Consider the following 17,847-nt stretch of genomic DNA (forward strand, 5'->3'; position numbering starts at 1 on the left):
AAAATTAAAAACTTTGTTTTAAAGGACATAATCAAGAAAGTAAAAAGACAACCCACAGAAGAGGAAAAAATATTTGCAATCATATATCTGATAAGGAAATTTTATCTTAATATATAAAGAACTCTTATAATCCAATGGTGAAAAGACAAATAGCACATTTATAAATGTGCAGAGGATCTTAACAGACAGTTCTCCAAAGATCCATAGATAGCCAATGAGCACGTGAAAGGGTTCTCAATATCGTTAGTCATCAGGGAAGTGCAAATGAAAGCCCTGAGAAGTTGCTGCTTCACACACACCAGGCTGGCGATGATAAAATGATGGATAATGAAAAGGTTTGGGAGGATGCAGAGAAACGGAGCACTCGTGCTGCCGGTGGGGATGTAAAGTGGTGCAGCCGCTGTGGAAAACAGTCTGGCAGTCCCTTGAAAGGTTAAGCGTGGTATTACCATATAACCCAGGAGTTCTGCTCCTAGGAATATATCACGAGGAACGAAAATGAACGTATTTCCACACAGAAACTTTTACGAGAATGATTATAGCAGCATTATTCGTAAGAGGCAAAAACTGGAAATGGCACAAATGTCCATCAGGGGACAAATGGACACACGAACTGTGGTCTGTCCACACAACAGAATATTACTCAGCCATGAAAAGGAACGAGGCTTGGAGACATGCTGGAACGTGGGTGAGTCTGGAAAATGTTACGCTAAATGAGCTCAGCCAGACACGAAGGGGAAATGCTGTGTGATTCTCTTTATAGTAAATGGCCAGAACGGGCAAATCTATAGAGCCAGGAAGCGAGTAGTGGTCCCAGGAGCTGGCAGGGATGGGTGTTTTGGGGGTGATGGCGGAGGGGTGTGAAGTTTCCTATTGGGATAATGAGAATTGTGGTGATGGATGTGCAATGCTCTGAATTTCCTAAAAGCCGAGACCAGGTCTGAGAGCTCCTGGGCCAGAGGCTGGGTGGGTTGCAGTGACCCCTGGGCAGTCATGTAACTGGAGGATAAATTAACGATGGTGTTTTTAGAATGCGTGATCTGGCAGTTTGTTTCTTTAAGAAATACTGAGTTCCTTCAGATACTGAGTTCTAAAAATTAAGCTCTGGCTGTGTGCCAGGCACTGTATAAGGGCCTTAGGATACATTTGTGAACAAAAATAGACTCTGCCCCTTGAAGAAAATGGTGGAGCAGCGTGTGCAAGGCAGCGATGTGCACGCTGGAAGCCGATGACGCGGGAGTGGGGCAGGGGGCAGCAGTCCCAGCAGGCTGCTCGGGTGGGCCCCGTGGGAAGGGGCGTCTCTGCACAGGCGGGACAGATCCCCAGGGACGGGCCCTTTGGGCAGGAGCACCGTGACGCAGAGGGGGAGGTGGGGGCCGCTGGGCCGGGGGGTCTGGGGCAAGGGCAGAGGGGCTGGGGGCAGGGCTGCGAGAGGAGGTCACCATGTCAGGCAGGGTCTGGCGGCCACCGTAATGAGGGAAATGGGGGACCGTTGGAAGGCTGAAAGCAGAGGAAGGCATGGCCCAGTTTGCAATTCAGAACAGTCACTCCAGCTGCCTCGTGGAGGGCAGACTGGGGGCCCAGGAGGGGGCTGCAGGGATGGGCAGGAGAGGGTGCTTGGGCCGGGCCGGCAGCCGTGAGGGGCTCTGACTTCAGTACCGAGCCAGTGGGGATTTCTGGTGGATCAGGTGTGGGCTGAGATGGGGACGCTGTGGGAGAAGCAGGTGGGGGCCGGGTCTGAGGGGAGGGGAGGCCTGGGGGATACAGGCACGTCTTAGGGACTTGAGTGTGCGATGTCCAATGGACATCCAAGTGGAGGGCTAGGGGACGAGGCCTGGCCAGAGAGAAACTTCTGAGGTTTTGGCACATCGCGGTGTTTCTTCCTCCAGGCTGGTGGAGGTTGTGCTGGGAGTGAGTGGATGGAGAGGATGGGATCTAAGACGGCCTCGGAGCTCACCTCTTCCACTTGGGGCAGGAGGGGAAACAGAAAGTGGAGGAACCAGGCCCGTTTTGTTTATTCTGACACTCTTGAACCGGCCTCAGCGGGGACCGGGACACGGCGGGGTGGGTGCGCTAGGCCCTCCACCTCGGGTCCCCCTGCCCCACGCAGCCAGCGTCCAGCAGCAGCGTGGACAAGGGGACATCTGTCTTCACTGCTGACGTTGGAACCAGCCCCTGTGTGGCTGGTGGGTGGCGGGTGGGTCCTGGGCCTGCCCCTTGCCGTGGCCGCCTCCACTCCTGTGGCCTGAGCAGCGGGCCGGCTCCCCCTGCCCCCAGCCCCAGGCGTGTCCCTGAGTGTGCCGCCGTGCCAGCAGGACATCCCAGCCGGAGCAGGGCCGCACGAGCCGTGCCCAGACCCAAGCTTTCCTTTCCCAGTCCTGAGAAGGCTCCCCTCAGGGTCCCCTTCCGTGCAGACGGGACTCAGAAGGTACTAGAACCCAGGGGCGCCTGGGGCACTGCTCCCCGCTGGCCGTGAGCTCATTCCTAGGAGGTGGGGGTGGGGGGTCGGTGCCCAGGCTCGCGCACCCATCGCTCACCCCGGTTCTCCCTCCGTGCTTGGTGCCCCCGTGAGGCGGCCGAGTTGGCCGTGGTCTGCAGGCCTTGCCCGGCACTGCCGCTCCCTGGGGCCAGGGGTCAGGGGTCGGGTCTGGTCTGGTCCAAGACGCGGGACTCACAGGCGTTCTGGAGCCGGACGGCCCTCCCAGCGGGGCCCAGGGGCACCTTGTTCGTCGCATCATTTTACTTTTGTCGTCATCGCTTACGTTTGTGTAAAACTTTCCCTTGTGTTCTCAGGTTTGGTCTAGTTTCTGAAAGCCCACGTGAGGCGTTAATTCTTTCACAAACTTTCCTCCTTTGAGCCCGGTGCGCGCGTCGGGCCGTGACCTGGGCCTCAGGGTCGCGTCTGTGCAGATGGGGGCTGGGCGGGCCGGGGGTCCCTGACTGGCTCCTCACCGACTGTGAGCTGAGGCTCCATCTCCCGCTGCCTCGGAGCAGTCACCAGGGCAGATCCTGTCCATGGGTCCCCAGGATCAGACGCCACCGACGCCTGCCGGACACGCTCGCCGGGCTGAGGACGTCCTCTTCTCCTTTCTAGGGACGAGTTTAACATTAAAGTTCTCCAGGCTTTCGTGGAGCTCCACGAGTTTGCAGATCTCAACCTGGTACAAGCCTTGAGGTGAGGGTTGCGTTGTCTTCCGGGTGCTGAAAAGACGGGGTCCGGGGTAGGGGGCGAGGCCCGAGCCACGGGGGCCGTTGACGCGCTCGGGGCGCTGCAGACACTGGCTGCCCTCGGGCAAAACGACCCCCCTGAGGCAGCCAGACCATCGCCCTGGATGCCCCCACTTTCCGTGCCAGCGCCTGGGGGGCTCCCTCCTGCCCCCACATCCCGCGGGCTGGTCTTGCTGTGGTGCCCCCATAGCGGGCCTTGAACACTGACATCCTGGAGGTCGCCAGGAGGGCTTCCTGCCCTCGCAGCCCCCTGCCCGGGCCCAGCCTTGCCCAAGGAGAAGTGGGTCCTTGTCCTGGGCGTACCCCCAGTTCCTCCCCAGCGTGGCCACCTCTTTCTGGCACCACCATGGGGACGTCACTTCGTCCCCTTCCTGGTTCTGCGCTGAGGCTCCGAGCCTGTCCCCGAAGCCTGCCATGAATGGCACATCCCAGGCACGGCCCGGTCTTTTCTGGCCTCCGTCCCCCTCCGCCCTGCTGAGACTCTCTGCCCACCCCGAGCCTCGGGAAGCTCAGCGGCTCAGCCACCCTCGGGTGCCGCGGGGAGAGCCCTGCGCCCTGCATGCATGTTTTAGATCCAGTTTCAAAAACAGACGTCAGGGAGAGGGGCCATGGCCTCCGCAGGATCAGGCGAGGGCGAGAGCGGGTGGCGCCCCCGGTTCAGGAAGGGGCAGCTGGGGTCAGCGTGTGGCAGCACCCAGGACGAGCAGGGCGCCCGGGTGCCCGGCGGGAGGGCCGGGCTCTGATGTGACGTAAGGTGGTGTCACCTGGTCTTGCTGTGCAACGCGGGGCAGGAGCGGAGGGGTGTCGGGGTGGCCCAGGCAGGGCGGGGAGCCGGGCGGGCAAGGAGGGGAGCCGGGCGGGCAGGCTGCCTTGCCCCTCCCGCTGGCCGGGGTCCGTGATCAGAAACTGCGGACCCTCGAGGTTGTCCCCGGAGCCCGTGGGTCCCACCTCAGCCCCAGACCCTGTGCTGAAGCCACCGAAGCATTGGCCATTTGCTGAGTCCTGGACCAGCAGGGAACAGGACAGACAGATGGACAGCCCCCAAACGGGGTACCGGGCAGTGAGGAAAGGCAGAGCGAGTGGGGTGGGGGGTGAGGCAGAAGGAGAAGCTGCTGTTGGGGGGCCTGTGGGAAGAACCCGCGAGAGGCGGGACGGGGGAGGACCCATGGCCTGGGGTCAGGGGCGGCTGTAGGGTGGGAGCTGGTGGCACCGGGCCCTGTGCAGACTCAGCTGTGCCCGGGCAGGGCCGTGGGTGCTGAGGGGGGCCGGAGCTGCGGGCCCCACCCAAGGGCTGGTTGCAGGCCCCGGGCGGGGTCCTGAGGCCCCCCGCCCCGCCCGGGCCCCCTGGGGCGGCTCCTCGGGCCGGCGCGCGGGTCTCTCCACGGAGGTGCCCGTCCCCGCAGGCAGTTCCTGTGGAGCTTCCGCCTTCCGGGGGAGGCGCAGAAGATCGACCGCATGATGGAGGCCTTTGCGGCTCGCTACTGCCTGTGCAACCCTGGGGTCTTCCAGTCCACAGGTCGGTGCAGCCCCTGCCTCCAGCCCCCGTGAGCCCCCGGCCCCGGGACCCCCACGTGCTGGTCGGGTTGACGCCCTGTGGCCTGCTGAGCCGGGGCGGCCGGGCGGGCACCGGGTGGGCCTCAGCAACCCCTGCCCCGGCCCACCCTGCTGGTGTGGGCACGCGAGACCGAACGCCGGTCGTACCCGGCCCTGGGCCTTTGTTCCAGACACGTGCTACGTGCTGTCCTTCGCCATCATCATGCTGAACACCAGCCTGCACAACCACAACGTGCGCGACAAGCCCACGGCCGAGCGCTTCGTCTCCATGAACCGTGGCATCAACGAGGGCGGTGACCTGCCCGAGGAGCTCCTGCGGGTGAGCGGGGGCAGGCCGCCCACCAGCACCCCAGGCCGCCCACCAGCACCCCAGGCCGCCCACCCCAGGCGCCCCCAGGCCACCCACCCCGGGCGCCCCCAGGCCGCCCACCGGCACCCCCAGGCCGCCCACCGGCACGCCCAGGCCGCCCACCCCGGGTGCCCCCAGGCCGCCCACCAGCACCCCAGGCCGCCCACCGGCACGCCCAGGCCGCCCACCCCGGGTGCCCCCAGGCCGCCCACCAGCACCCCAGGCCGCCCACCGGCACGCCCAGGCCGCCCACCCCGGGTGCCCCCAGGCCGCCCACCAGCACCCCAGGCCGCCCACCGGCACCCCCAGGCCGCCCACCAGCACCCCCAGGCCGCCCACCCCAGGTGCCCCCAGGCCGCCCACCAGCACCCCAGGCCGCCCATCCCGGGTGCCCCCAGGCCGCCCACCGGCACGCCCAGGCCGCCCACCCCAGGTGCCCCCAGGCCGCCCACCAGCACGCCCAGGCCGTCCACCAGCACCCCCAGGCCGTCCACCAGCACCCCCAGGCCGCCCACCAGCACGCCCAGGCCGCCCACCCGGGGTGCCCCCAGGCCGCCCACCCCGGGTGCCCCCAGGCTGCCCACCAGCACCCCCAGGCCACCCACCCCAGGTGCCCCCAGGCCGCCCACCAGCACGCCCAGGCCGTCCACCAGCACCCCCAGGCCGCCCACCCCAGGTGCCCCCAGGCCGCCCACCAGCACCCCAGGCCGCCCACCCCAGGTGCCCCCAGGCCGCCCACCAGCACGCCCAGGCCGCCCACCCCAGGTGCCCCCAGGCCGCCCACCAGCACCCCAGGCCGCCCACCCCAGGTGCCCCCAGGCCGCCCACCCCGGGTGCCCCCAGGCCGCCTGCCCTCCGCCGTCCTCTCTGACCCTGGTTGGTTCCCAATTTTCGGGAGTACCAAGTCTAGCTGTGAAATTGGCCTGTTTTGGCAGATCCTCTGCTCTGGTTCTGCTGAGCTCTATTCTTAGTCTTACCTCGAGAGCAGTGGCAGAGGACGGGCTCTTTCAACGGGCCGCTGCTCTTTTCCCTTTTTACAGAACTTATATGAAAGTATTAAAAACGAGCCGTTTAAAATCCCAGAGGACGACGGCAATGACCTCACGCACACCTTCTTCAACCCCGACCGCGAGGGCTGGCTCCTGAAGCTCGGTGAGCGCAGGCCCTGCCGGCCCCGTGCTCGGGGGTCTCGGGGGTCCCCGCGGCAGCGTAGCGAGCACCCCTGCCCCGAGGCAGCGGAGCCACGCGCTCCTGGCAGCCGCCCCTCCCGGAAGCGGTGCCGCTCCGAGCTGTGGCGGCTCCGCACGAGGCGCCCCTTCCCGGCTGCGCCCGCCGTCCCAGAAAGCTGCCAGGCCGCAGTGCGGGTGGAAGTCCGAGTCAGCGTTCCGCATGAGAAGCAGGTGCCCGAGGGCCGTTCTCTCGGTTTGGTGTGGCTGTGATTTTTGATGCGTGGTTTAAATGTGCCTTCTTGTTGTTTTCCTTCTGCCCGTGGCTCCCACTTTCTGTCTGTGACGGGCTGTCCCTGCTTGTTCCGCGTTAGGAGGTAGGTACCCAGTGGCTTCTGCCCTCCCCAGCTGCTCGTTTCTCGCTCTGTCCTCCGCTCGCCTGCCGGTGTGTGTGACGCTCCGTCCGTGGCCGCTGTCCGGCTGGTCGTGTGGCTCTAGACTGGCTGGGGCTGGATGTCCCAGTGCAGGACGTGGCGGCCGCGGCACCCGTGGCAGTGCTGTGGGGACACAGTCTGCCCTCTGCCTGGGTCCAGGACACCCGTGACGCACAGTCGCTGCCAGCACCTCCCCTCAGCACCGCCGGGCCACTGGCACCCCTCGGGCAGGGCATGCCGGCACCCTGTGGGGAGAGTCGGGGCCATTACACGTCACAGCGACGTAAGGAACTTTCAGGGGTTAGTTTGACACTGGGGACTCAGGGTCTTTGCCCAGCGTTAAAGCCTGCAAGTTGTGACAACTGTTTCAGCTCAGCCGTTCTGAGAACAGAGTGTTTCTGTTCAGCCTGTGAGGCATTAAAGCCCACGAGGACTCAGGTGATTTCTTTGACTCGGGAAGGGCACACATGGACGTGCTGACAGCTGGAAGGGGTACCCCCCAGTCCCATGGGTTTCCGCTCCACTCGGGGGTCTTTGCCCTGGCCACACAGGGGCCAGGAGACTTCTGGGCCTTTGCCTACAGCTGGGACCCATGTGCCTAAGTCACGGGATCCTGGAGTGAGGGTGGCGGGGGCTTCTTAGAGCAGCAGCAGTGGCACCGGGGCTGGAACTTGGTCTGGGAGACTGGTCGAGACCCTGCCCTCGGGTTCCCCGACGGCCGACGGTGCCATGTGCCCTCCGGAGCTGCTGAGGCCCCTGTGCTGGCAGTGGCTGGCCTTGAGGGCACACGTCAGTGGGCGAGGAAGAGGCCTAAGTGCAGCTTGGTTTTTCCAACCTGTTTTCTGGGTGAACAGACAGGCACAGGCCATGAAGTCAGGGTGGAGGCCCCTGCCCAGCACCAGCAGCCTCTGGATTCTCTGTTCTCGAGAGCGACGCCCGAGGCAGTGCCTGGCCAGCCGGCGGGTGGGAAGCGGGGGCCCTCCTGCCCGCACTTGGTGGCCACACATGGTAAGGACACACGAGGTCACACGTGGCTTGGCTTCGTGGTTTCCTCCTGGTAGGTTTAGTTTTAGAACACGCAGCCCTTTTTAAACGCCCGGTGCTTTGCCGGAGCAGAGGGGCGGACATTTACATCTCCTGTGGGCTGCTCGGCCATTGCTTGACGATGATGAAGTGAATAATTTGTCATTGGGTTTTGAAAATCAATTGTTTTAAAAACACAGACAGGAATATGTTGGAATTGAGCTTCATGTTACAGACAGGTGAGCACACGTGTGCCTGTGTGCACTCATGCCTGACAACAGCAGGGAGAACAGAAGGAAAAATTACCTAGAGGACTGGGTGTTGTGCGTTTCGGAGCAGCCAGGCGCCTTTCTGCAGGCACGAGTGGTGCATCTGGTGACGCAAGTGGGACCTGCCGTGGCCCCGAGACTCTGGCTGTCACCCCGGCCCTGCTCCATGGAGCCTGGGCTTGCCAGGACCCCACCCCCGGCTCGAGAACGAGGACCAGGGGTTAGACGTGCCCCCACGTCCCCGAGTATATGGGAGCAGGGGCGTAGGTCAAGGGTCACAGGGCCGTGGGGCTTTCTCACCAACCCCAGCTCTCCCGGGAGCTCATGCGGCAGGTCAGTGGCGGGCCGGGTCTGGAATCGCACGCGGTCACATGGTGACCAGTGCAAAGGGGAAGTTGGGGGCTGGCTGGGTGGGCAGACGGCACCTCGGAGGTTTGCTGGGAGGGTGCCCGTTGTGGGCGAGGGAGGGCCGTCCGGGCGGGAGGCCGAGTGGCCAGCAAGGGACCCAGGGGGGAGCCTCTGCCAGCAGCGGGGCCCTCGGCGCCACTGGCCGCTGTCGGAGGCAGGAGGGGCTGGCCACGAGCGCAGCTGGGGTGGGTGGGGACCGTGGGGGGGCTGTGGGGTGTCGGGGGGATGCTGAGGGCTGGCGGGATGATGTGGCTCCTCCACTCGGAGGAGCCTCAGGCTCGGGGAATACGGAGGCCCCGCTCTCCTCCGTCTGGTCTCCAGCGTGGAGGGTGTCTCTGTGCTCCTGCCCCTGTCCCTGGAGCCCTGGAGGATGCCGGGATGAACCTGACTCGCCTGAGGGCCTCTGGGCCTCCCTGATCCTGCTCCTGCAGAGCCGGGCGGTGGAAGGCCCGGGGGGGGGGGGGGGCTGGCTCGTGTGAAGCCTGAGGGGGTGGGACACGGGGTCCCGCTGGGCAGCCCTACTGGTAGGACAGGGGCCCTGGAGCTGCACACGGATGAGGACGGCAAAGGACCCACCTGGCAGAGGGTCGGGGGGGTCTTGTGAGAAGTGTGGTGGTCAGGGAGGGCTGAGGCATGTGGGGCCGAGGGGGTCTCGGGGAGGGGCAGGGGCAGGCCGGTGCTCAGTCAGGCCGGAGGCTGGGGGTCCGTCGTAGGGACGCGCGGGCGGCACAGCCAGGCCTTCCTGCCGGGCCCCAGAGCCGGCACCCTGCTCCCCACCCTGAGGGCACAAGGCGGGACCCCCTGGGATTGCCGGGGGCTGCCAGGGCAGAAGCTGGGGACCCCCCACCTCGGCCCTGGGATAACGTTCAGCTTCCTAGGATCCCAGTCAGCCCAGGGGGCAGATGGACAGACGGATGTACGTCTGTCTAGCCCATCCCGCATCCCACCGCGACCTGTTGGTCCTGAGCTCTCCTGCCGACCCCTGGCCTGCGGGTCCCCGGGAAACGCCCCCGTCCCGCGCAGAGTCGTTGCTGTGAGCGCGTCTCTCTCGGTCACACGCAGCTTCCCGTGGGAGCGAGGGTGGCCGTGGAAGCCTGTGCGGGTCTCTGCGGGTACCGGGGTGGAGGGAGCTGCCTGCCCGGCGGTCTGGTTCCGACGGCGACTCCGTCCGGCCTTCCCCTGGCGACGGGGCGGTGCCGTGGCCGGGCCCAGGCTCTGCCGGGGGGTCAGGCCCATCCGCTGCGACTGACGCGGGTTAGAGGAGCCGGCGGGTTGTCTCGGGGGCCCCGGGCGGGGCGGCGGCGCCGGGGCCTGACTCCGGGGCCTTCTGCTTGCAGGGGGGCGCGTGAAGACCTGGAAGCGCCGCTGGTTCATCCTGACCGATAACTGCCTCTATTACTTTGAATACACAACAGTAAGTAGGCGCCGCCGCCCTCCCCCAGCAGCGCCCGCCGCCCCGCGCTGGGCCCGAGCAGGGGCTGCCCGTGCGCCTCTCCCCCGCAGGACAAGGAGCCCAGGGGCATCATCCCGCTGGAGAACCTCAGCATAAGGGAGGTGGAAGACCCTCGGAAGCCCGTAAGGCGCCGGCTTTGCCCGGTCCTCTCCTCGCAGGCTGGCGGCGCCCGGGGCCGGGGCCTCCCCTTGGGACCTGGGCCCCGGTGACGTCTCCCCTTCCCTCTTCCTCCCTGCAGAACTGCTTTGAGCTGTACAACCCGAGCCACAAAGGGCAGGTGATCAAGGCCTGTAAGACGGAGGCCGACGGGCGCGTGGTGGAGGGGAACCACGTGGTGTACCGCATCTCGGCCCCCACGCCGGAGGAGAAGGAGGAGTGGATCAAGTGCATCAGGTGAGTGGCCGCCCGGGTCCGAGCCCCTGCGGTCGGTCTCCTCCCGCGCGCTGTGGGGAGGTGGGAGCTGTGCACCTGCCAGCAGGGGCTCCGCAGGAACAGTTCCCGAAGGTCAGAGGCCGTCTGCTCACATCGGCGCCGGGAGAGGCGGACGAGTTCCCGTTTGTGACGCCGAGGGCTGTGTTCTGCTGCCAGCCCGGTGCCACCTCGGGCCTAACCTGGCTTCCTCTCTCTCCATTAGAGCCAGCATCAGCAGGGACCCTTTCTACGACATGCTGGCGACGAGGAAAAGGAGGATTGCCAATAAGAAATAGAGCTCCCCTGGCCCAGACAGGTAAAGGTCGAAACCCAAACCCCACAGCACGAGTCGCCACATCCTCCCCGAGACACCCGGACATACCTGGACACACCTCTGCAGGCCGTGTCTTCCGGCAGCTGCCAGGAGCAGGGTCTCTGCGGGACGCTGCCCAGTGCACAGGGACGGCTGCCGTGGGGACAAGTTCCAAGAACCAGACTGCGTGCTTGGGCGCTTTGCGTGGGCCGCGTCAGGGACCGTCCGGCATGTTCCCGCCCTGCCCCAGCGGGCAACGTCCAAGTGTACCCGCTTGTACCCGCAGCAGCTGCTGGTTCCGCTGCCCACGCAGCCGTGCAGCCCACCCCAGGATCGCTCCCTGTCCGTGGAACCTCGCCCGTCAGACACACGTGCGGTCAGTAGCAGTAGTGATGGTCACTGTTCTAGAAGCTGCTGTTTTATATCAAAACAGGATAGGAAGAGCTACCACTTTTTTATTCAGAATTTTTTTCTCAGATATATAGGATTATAGCTTTTATATGCCTTTTTATATTCTGAAATTATAATGAAAGATACTTTCTAACAGTAGTATTTTTAGAATGGCAGCTATAAGTTTAACTCCTGGACACAAGTGTATACTGTGCACTGAAAAAAAAATATGCAGCACCCAAAGGGAAGGGTTTGGGGGCACGTGCAGTTGGGCGGGGCTGCTGGGGACCCGCTGGCCAGTGAGCTCTGCCGTGTGGAGACTTTTTTGCCCCACTAATAGGTTCTAAAAAGCAAATCACTCAATATAAATGATGTTTTTTGGATGGTTATACTCAACTGCTGAATTTAGGAAAGGGAGCTTTTCCCCTGGCGATAGCTCGTCTGCACGGTGGACCCTGTGAAACTGCTCGTCCCCACTGTCTCTGACACACCTGGACGGCACTTTCGTGGGGTTCACCCCAGGACGTGGGGCTGAGTGGCGTCCGACCACATTCTTCACTATTTAAAGTGTTTTGGCAAAATGCTTTATTTTACCAGCCTTGTAACAATCTGACCAAATTTCTTAATGTAATGAATAGAGAGTTTTTGGAGATTTAATCTCCCATTTTGAGGGGACAAGCAAGCTATGGCATGAAAGTGTAATTTAAGGTACAAATACCTTTAGACCAAACCAGTGTGGCCCTAGGATTTCTGGGACAGGTTAAACCCGAGAGCCGCTGACCAGGAGGCTGGCAGGGGGCTGAGGCTCGTGCTCGCGGCTGGGCCAGGTGCTTTGTGCCCGGGGCGGGACGGCCATGGGTGTTCAGGAAGGGGCAGTGACAGAAGCTACTTTCTTCCCCTCCTCCCCGAGAGCATCTTTCCAGTCCGGGACATGCACGTCTGACCCGCAGGCCCGCTCGCCTGGGGGCTGTTCCGTGATGGAGGGCCCGGCCAAGGGGGCTCTTCCCCCAGCCCCCAACTTCCTGCCCCCGCCCCACCTGCGTAGACACATCTGGAATTTGCACCTTTAGATGCTACTGACTACTCCTTTACAAAAGGAAAGTCAAATTAAACCTCAGATTGTACGCACTTTCGTCTAGTTCTAAGTAGCAGAAGCAGCCATTCCTGATGATCCGTGTGCTGCCTCGAGCCGAGACAGAACAGCGCTGGCCCTTTGCCTGTGTCGCTGACCTCCATGTGGCTTTAAGTCACACTGGACTGCAAAGGGGTCTAAGCCCGTAACTTTCCGTCATGCATCAAACTGACTTTTTTGGTTCATTCCCAAGCTTTTAGGCTTTGTCACTGTACTGATACCTCAAATTCCAAACTTTGGTTTTTGAGGAAGGCACCAATTGGCACCCTGAGCCCGCCTGGCACCCAGGCAGCCCCGGCCTCCCGTCTGCACGGGCACGGGGCTCGCTCGGCCCCACCCGCAGCCCCTGGGCCGCTTCCGGTGTCTCACACTCGGAAGAACTGTTTCTCTCTCTCCTGACTGTGACCCCAGCTATGACCGTGGAGAGACAGGGCTCCTGTCTTTTGGGTTTGGCCTCAGAGTTGTGTTGGGGGAAGTGAGCATGAAGGAAACACCTAATAAGATGTTTCTCTGCTCCGGGCACCTGTGGGAGAGCTTCGCCCGCGGCTGTCTCCCTGGGGCCGCTGCAGACCCGGTGCTTAGAATTCACGAGCTGCCACCTTCCAATTCCAGGTCCTGCCGGGACACTATTAACACATGGGGCCTACACTGCGGGTCGGGCCAGGCTGGCTCGGCCACGTGGGGGGCACAGCAGGGGCCCTGGCACCTCTCCACGTGGCATTCATCCTGCTCATGTTCCCCACCCCCCTCCCCAATGTCTACGCTCAGTGCTTGAATTATTAGTTCAACTGTGGCCAAAGACAAAACTTCCTCCAGAGACAGAGGGGAGCAGGCAGCAAAGGGAGCTTAGGGTACAGAGCATGGTGGCCACGGCCTTGCCCACCTCCCTGCGGGGCCCTGCTGGCATCCCCGAGGGCTCGCTGGACTGATGCTGGACCCAGACAAGCAATGTAGTGTCTTCAGGGTCCCCTGTGTCCAACCAGTTTAACGTGGTACCGAGCTCAGAATAGGAGCATTTAATGCCTCATATAAAGCAATGCCTATTTTTCAAGTTACAGATGCATTTATCTACATAGACGTGCTTGCTGAGAAGTTAGGTCTATGGTAGACCAGAAACCACAACTTGTGATTTCTCATTTTATTTTCTTAGAAAATTTCTATTACAATAAATGTAGTTATTATGTAAATAATGTACATATCTTGATTTCTGGAATGTTTATGCAATGTATATACTCCCACAAATTGCATGAAGAAATATTATCTATTAATATTTTGTTGTAAAGCAACTAGTACAATTGAAGGGTGTACGGCTGTAAAAGCTCTCTTGCAGATACCGTGTTCATGCAATAAAAATCAAATGTATTGTTAAGCAAGACTGTTTAAGATTTGGTTCTTGCAGACAGACCACGGCTTAACCCGCCTGTGCCTCCCCCACTCACCCTCAGTTCCAGGCTGCCCCACAGCACTGACGGAGACCCCACAGCACACGCTGTCAGTTATGAGCGCGTGTGGGTGACTGTGAGCACGGGCAGAAGTGTCTGTAAGCAAACGGGGAAAACAGCAGTAAAAAATAAGACACCATGTTTAATTTGCTGCCATTTATATACTATATAAATTTTACATGCTGTATATTTACAGTGGGGCAAGTGCTTTTTAATCTTTAAAAAAACAAAGATCAAACTTTAGACATCTCTGAACAACACAAACTGTATAAACCATACAGATTATTCAGATACAAACTGTATTAAATACAGTTTTCCCCACTCCATCTCCTGATGCAGGACCAGTGAATTAAAGTGTATCACAGTTTGATAGCATATCCATATTAAAAATAAAATCACAGTATGAATTTGTCTGTAACTAGAAACTTGAAGGGACCAAGCTGACAACTCAGACTCCAATATCATATAGTTGAGACAAGAGACGCTGTATAAAAAAGTGTTATGTAATAAAAACATACTGTAGGCTTTACAAATAATGTTTGGATTATACATTCATAATGTAAATACTCATTATAACAGGTAAATTGATTGGAATAATTCCACAAAGTTCAAAAACAGAACTTGTCTATAAAATACATCTTTAAATCTTGAATACAACTAAAATATGAAGCAAATTAGTTTCTAGTATCAGACATTACAGAAAACAGACTGCTCTCAAAAGTCTAGTTGAGAGCTTGTGAATCTTAAATAAGTCTTTAAATTAAATATGCACACTGTCAGTTTGTACTTTAATAATTCCATGGTTCCCAACGGCCGCGCACCGATGTCTACCTCGGAGGAACAGTACACGAAATACAAGGATCAACCTGAGTCTGGAGTTAAGCAGCATTTGAGATGTTCTAGTCCAGGGCGTTATTCTCAATGTGATTTATATACACGGTATTTTACAGTGGTCAGCAGTTGTAGAAAGTGTTCGTCCATTCGGAATAGGGGTAATTAAGAAAAGGTAAAAACTAAAAAAAAAGTTCTCCATGGTAAAATCTGTACAGTATTTACTAAAGAAGCACCACGCAGATTTGAACAAAGTTATTTTCTATATTTATAATTTAAGCTGAGTTGGGATGGCTTCTGTTGAACGTGTCGAATCTGAAAGACAAGATGCGGCAGGCGTTAGTGGCTGCGGTGGCGGGAAGCTGGGGACGCAGGGCCCGGTGCTCCAGGGCCTCCGCCTTCCGCAGGGCCAGTGACTCGTCCACGGATCCCCCGGGAGCGGCCGAGGCGGGGACAGGGAAGTCCTTCCCGGAAAGCGCGGACTCGGCGGGGCTGGCGCCACCTCGCGGCCAGACTCAGGGGCCGCTGCTCCACCTCCCCAGGCAGTCGGGGTAAGGGCTCCCCTCGAGGACACACTGATGCTTCGCATCGATTAACCACAGATTAATGGTCTGGAGAAAATTCACTTTAAGGTTCACTTAGACCCCCCCTTGATCTCACTAAAAGTTAGACATATTTGGACAAAATGCCCTTCCCTCCACCCTCTACCTGGGCAGGTGCAGGCTCAAAAATCCGAACTGCTCTCCCAGGGCTGCTGGGCAGCATCCCAGCAGCAAGTGACTCGCACACGTACACACACACACACAGCGCAGCTGGACGTGCGTCACAGCTTTGCTCTGCTGCTCCTGGGCACCCACGTGCAAGTAAAGCACAGAGATGGGGGCAGCTGGCTGCCCCAGGGGGGGACCCAGTGCTAAGTCCTGCTCGTGGCCTCGGTGCAGCCATTGGTGGCTCTGGGCCAGGCAGTGGTTGAAGAGCAGGGTCCTCCATTTCCTGCCACGTGCATCGCATGGCTGCCCTGTGGCTTCTGGGGCTTCCATCCTTGTCAGGCCTTTCTCCTGAGCCAAGGGGCACACGCCCGGCAGCCAACACTGCAAGGGCTGGAGCGGAGAAGGGTCTCAACAGGCCTCCAGGTGCTGGGCTTGTGCCCGGCTGGGGCTGGTGGAGAACCAGCGGGCGAGGCAGGGTCACCGGAGCCACTCCCGAGACGCAGACACCCCACCACAGCACCGAGGTGGCAGCCAACACCGGGGCTGGGCACTCACGTTTTGAACACTGAAAAGCCTTTCTCTGTCCCCTCCCTGCCTCTACAAACGACTGTAAAGTGCACAGAAAGGAAGGCAGCTTACCATGACTAGTGAAGTTGTTTCGAGGCCAACTTTTCAATCACCTGGAAAGCAAAGGTGAGGACACAGATTTTAAGGACAGTTTTGCAAAGTTTTTCATGCCAACGCTCTGGATGCACGTTAAGTGACGACCATTAAAACCTGTTCTCTGTGGTTTGCTGTGAGTCACCTGAAATGACCCTGCACAGGGAGAATAAGCAACTCCAGACTGTCTGGGCTTTTCCTCCAAGTGTTTTTCGACACTGAGGGCTCCTGTGGGGATCTTGGGGCTCTGGGCCCAGTGGAGGGAGCCCCTGGTGCCCCATTATACTGACGCACATTCAAACCCTGACGGAACCCATCTCAGCCCAAAGAAATTAACTGATAATTGAACAGAACCAGAGGATGTAAGTTTGAAAGAGAAAAGTCAAATGACCAAAGCCCCAGGACAGAAGACGGTGAGGAGGGGGGCCTGTCCTCAGCCCACAAGAGGACCCTCAGCACGGCAGGCCCAGCAGGCAGCCCTGCTCCGGCGGGCAGCACGGACGGGCTCACGGCTCCTCCGTCCGCGCGCAGTTGAAGCACCAGCTGCAAACCAGGCGGTCGTCAGGCTGAGTGGATCGGGGACAGGAGCACGGGGTCACAGCCCGACGGGGCGGCCTTGCAACGCTGGCCCAGGTCACCGCACGTGAGACTGACTAGGTGAGCATTCTACTTGCCGTCCGGGGCCGTCTGTGTGGGCCAAGCACCAGCCCCTGGCAGCCTCCGGCTGGAACAGAACAATTCTGACAGCAATGGAGGTGCCCCCCCCAACCCCCACCCCCACCCCAGGATGCAAAACAAGCGCCTCTTGCTAGCTAATCCCAAGGTGCCAAGCCAAGGCAATCCTTACCAGCCCCTTCCCCAAATCGCCAAAATGTTCACATGAAACAGCTTTTAAACTGCATGTAACGAATGTCATCATTCAATTACCGTCCACTCAGCCTTCACTGTCTTGCTAGCAGTGGCGAGTCTTCTCACCTGCACGCTGCGCGCTGTCCACAAACTGCCCCACGACACCTAATAGTGCACTTTCCTCGCCATGGAAAAGTCAAGGCCTCACATCATCGGGATCTCTTTGGACACTAACACTTTGGGGGAACCATCTGTCCCTCCCTGATCAACAGTCACGAGCTGACTGGGGGCCACTGGAGGGACGGGCCTGGCCTCTCCGGCCTGTGCCTCCCCCCACAGCACCGCAGCATCTCAGCCAAGCCCAGGACACAGCCAGGAACCAGGGAGCCCGAGCGTTCTCTGGGCAGCTGAGAGGATGTGTCAAAGTTCCCCACAATAACACGCATGTGCTTTGTTCCTGAAGGGGAGCCTCCCTGTCCATGGCAGGGGGTGGCAAACTTCCTCTGTAAAGAGCCAGACGGGAGGCACCTTCAGCTGTGCGGGCAGAACGGTCTCTGTAGCACCCACTGCCGTCACAGCTCCAACAGAGTCAGAGGCAAGACACAAACGAATGAGTGTGGCTGTGCTCCAGTCAGCTTTACTTATGTACGCTGAACGTTAGATTTCAGATAACTTCATGGGAAATGAAGAATTACTATGGGGATTTTTTCCCAATCATAAAAATGTTTTAAAGCCATTCTTAGCTTGCAGTTCATATAAAGACAGGAGTGGTCTGGCCTTGGCCCGCAGGCTGCAGTTTGCCAACCTCTGTTCTGCTCCATTGACCCTGTGTTACGTGTGGCTCTGATGAGCTCGGTGCCTTCCAGGGCCAAAGACCAAGGGGGCTGCTTTAGGTGCACTCGGAGAGCAGGAAGGGCTACTAAATCACAAGGGAGGAAACAAAGTTGTGCAAAGCAGACACAAGAATTCAAGCCCCAGGAGCCTGCGGTTGTTTAACCGAGTTCAGAGTCCACAGTCCATAGCCCACAGCGGAGCCGCCGCCAGAGCCTCAGAAGCCCACGGCTAAGTTCTGACAACCCAGAGCCATCAAACTATGACGTAAATCATACTCAAAATGCTGGAGCCTAAGGATTTGGGAGACTAACGAATATATTACAAAAATATTTCTATCAAAAATGGTTTTAAAACAAAAGTTCTGGCCCTTAAAGAGGGACAGACTCAGACA

General features: G+C 59.7%; 2 protein-coding genes across 7 annotated transcripts in view; one reads left to right on the top strand and one right to left on the bottom strand.

The window, feature by feature from the left end:
- The window catches only part of CYTH3 (cytohesin 3), a 104,116-nt gene extending 90,616 nt beyond the window's left edge, over positions 1-13,500 (top strand). For 5 of the 6 annotated variants that reach the window (XM_037815196.1, XM_037815201.1, XM_037815200.1 and 2 more), the window contains 8 exons: positions 3,095-3,175; positions 4,632-4,744; positions 4,953-5,101; positions 6,172-6,283; positions 9,769-9,845; positions 9,935-10,006; positions 10,123-10,277; positions 10,519-13,500. In XM_037815196.1, coding sequence (XP_037671124.1) covers positions 3,095-3,175; positions 4,632-4,744; positions 4,953-5,101; positions 6,172-6,283; positions 9,769-9,845; positions 9,935-10,006; positions 10,123-10,277; positions 10,519-10,591 — 832 coding nt within the window. In that variant the 3' untranslated portion in view covers positions 10,592-13,500. The remainder of the gene's footprint in view (positions 1-3,094; positions 3,176-4,631; positions 4,745-4,952; positions 5,102-6,171; positions 6,284-9,768; positions 9,846-9,934; positions 10,007-10,122; positions 10,278-10,518) is intronic. The other variant, XM_037815197.1, reaches the window with a different exon arrangement.
- Positions 13,501-13,584: 84 nt separating this feature from the next.
- Positions 13,585-17,847, bottom strand: part of USP42 (ubiquitin specific peptidase 42) — a 48,750-nt gene continuing 44,487 nt past the window's right edge. Inside the window, exons 17-18 of the mRNA XM_037815195.1 lie at positions 15,753-15,793; positions 13,585-14,718 (exon numbers count right to left, since the gene is read on the bottom strand). Coding sequence (XP_037671123.1) covers positions 15,786-15,793 — 8 coding nt within the window. The 3' untranslated portion in view covers positions 13,585-14,718; positions 15,753-15,785. The remainder of the gene's footprint in view (positions 14,719-15,752; positions 15,794-17,847) is intronic.

This window comes from Choloepus didactylus, chromosome 21 (assembly GCF_015220235.1).
Source record: "Choloepus didactylus isolate mChoDid1 chromosome 21, mChoDid1.pri, whole genome shotgun sequence".
Lineage (NCBI taxonomy): Eukaryota > Metazoa > Chordata > Mammalia > Pilosa > Megalonychidae > Choloepus > Choloepus didactylus.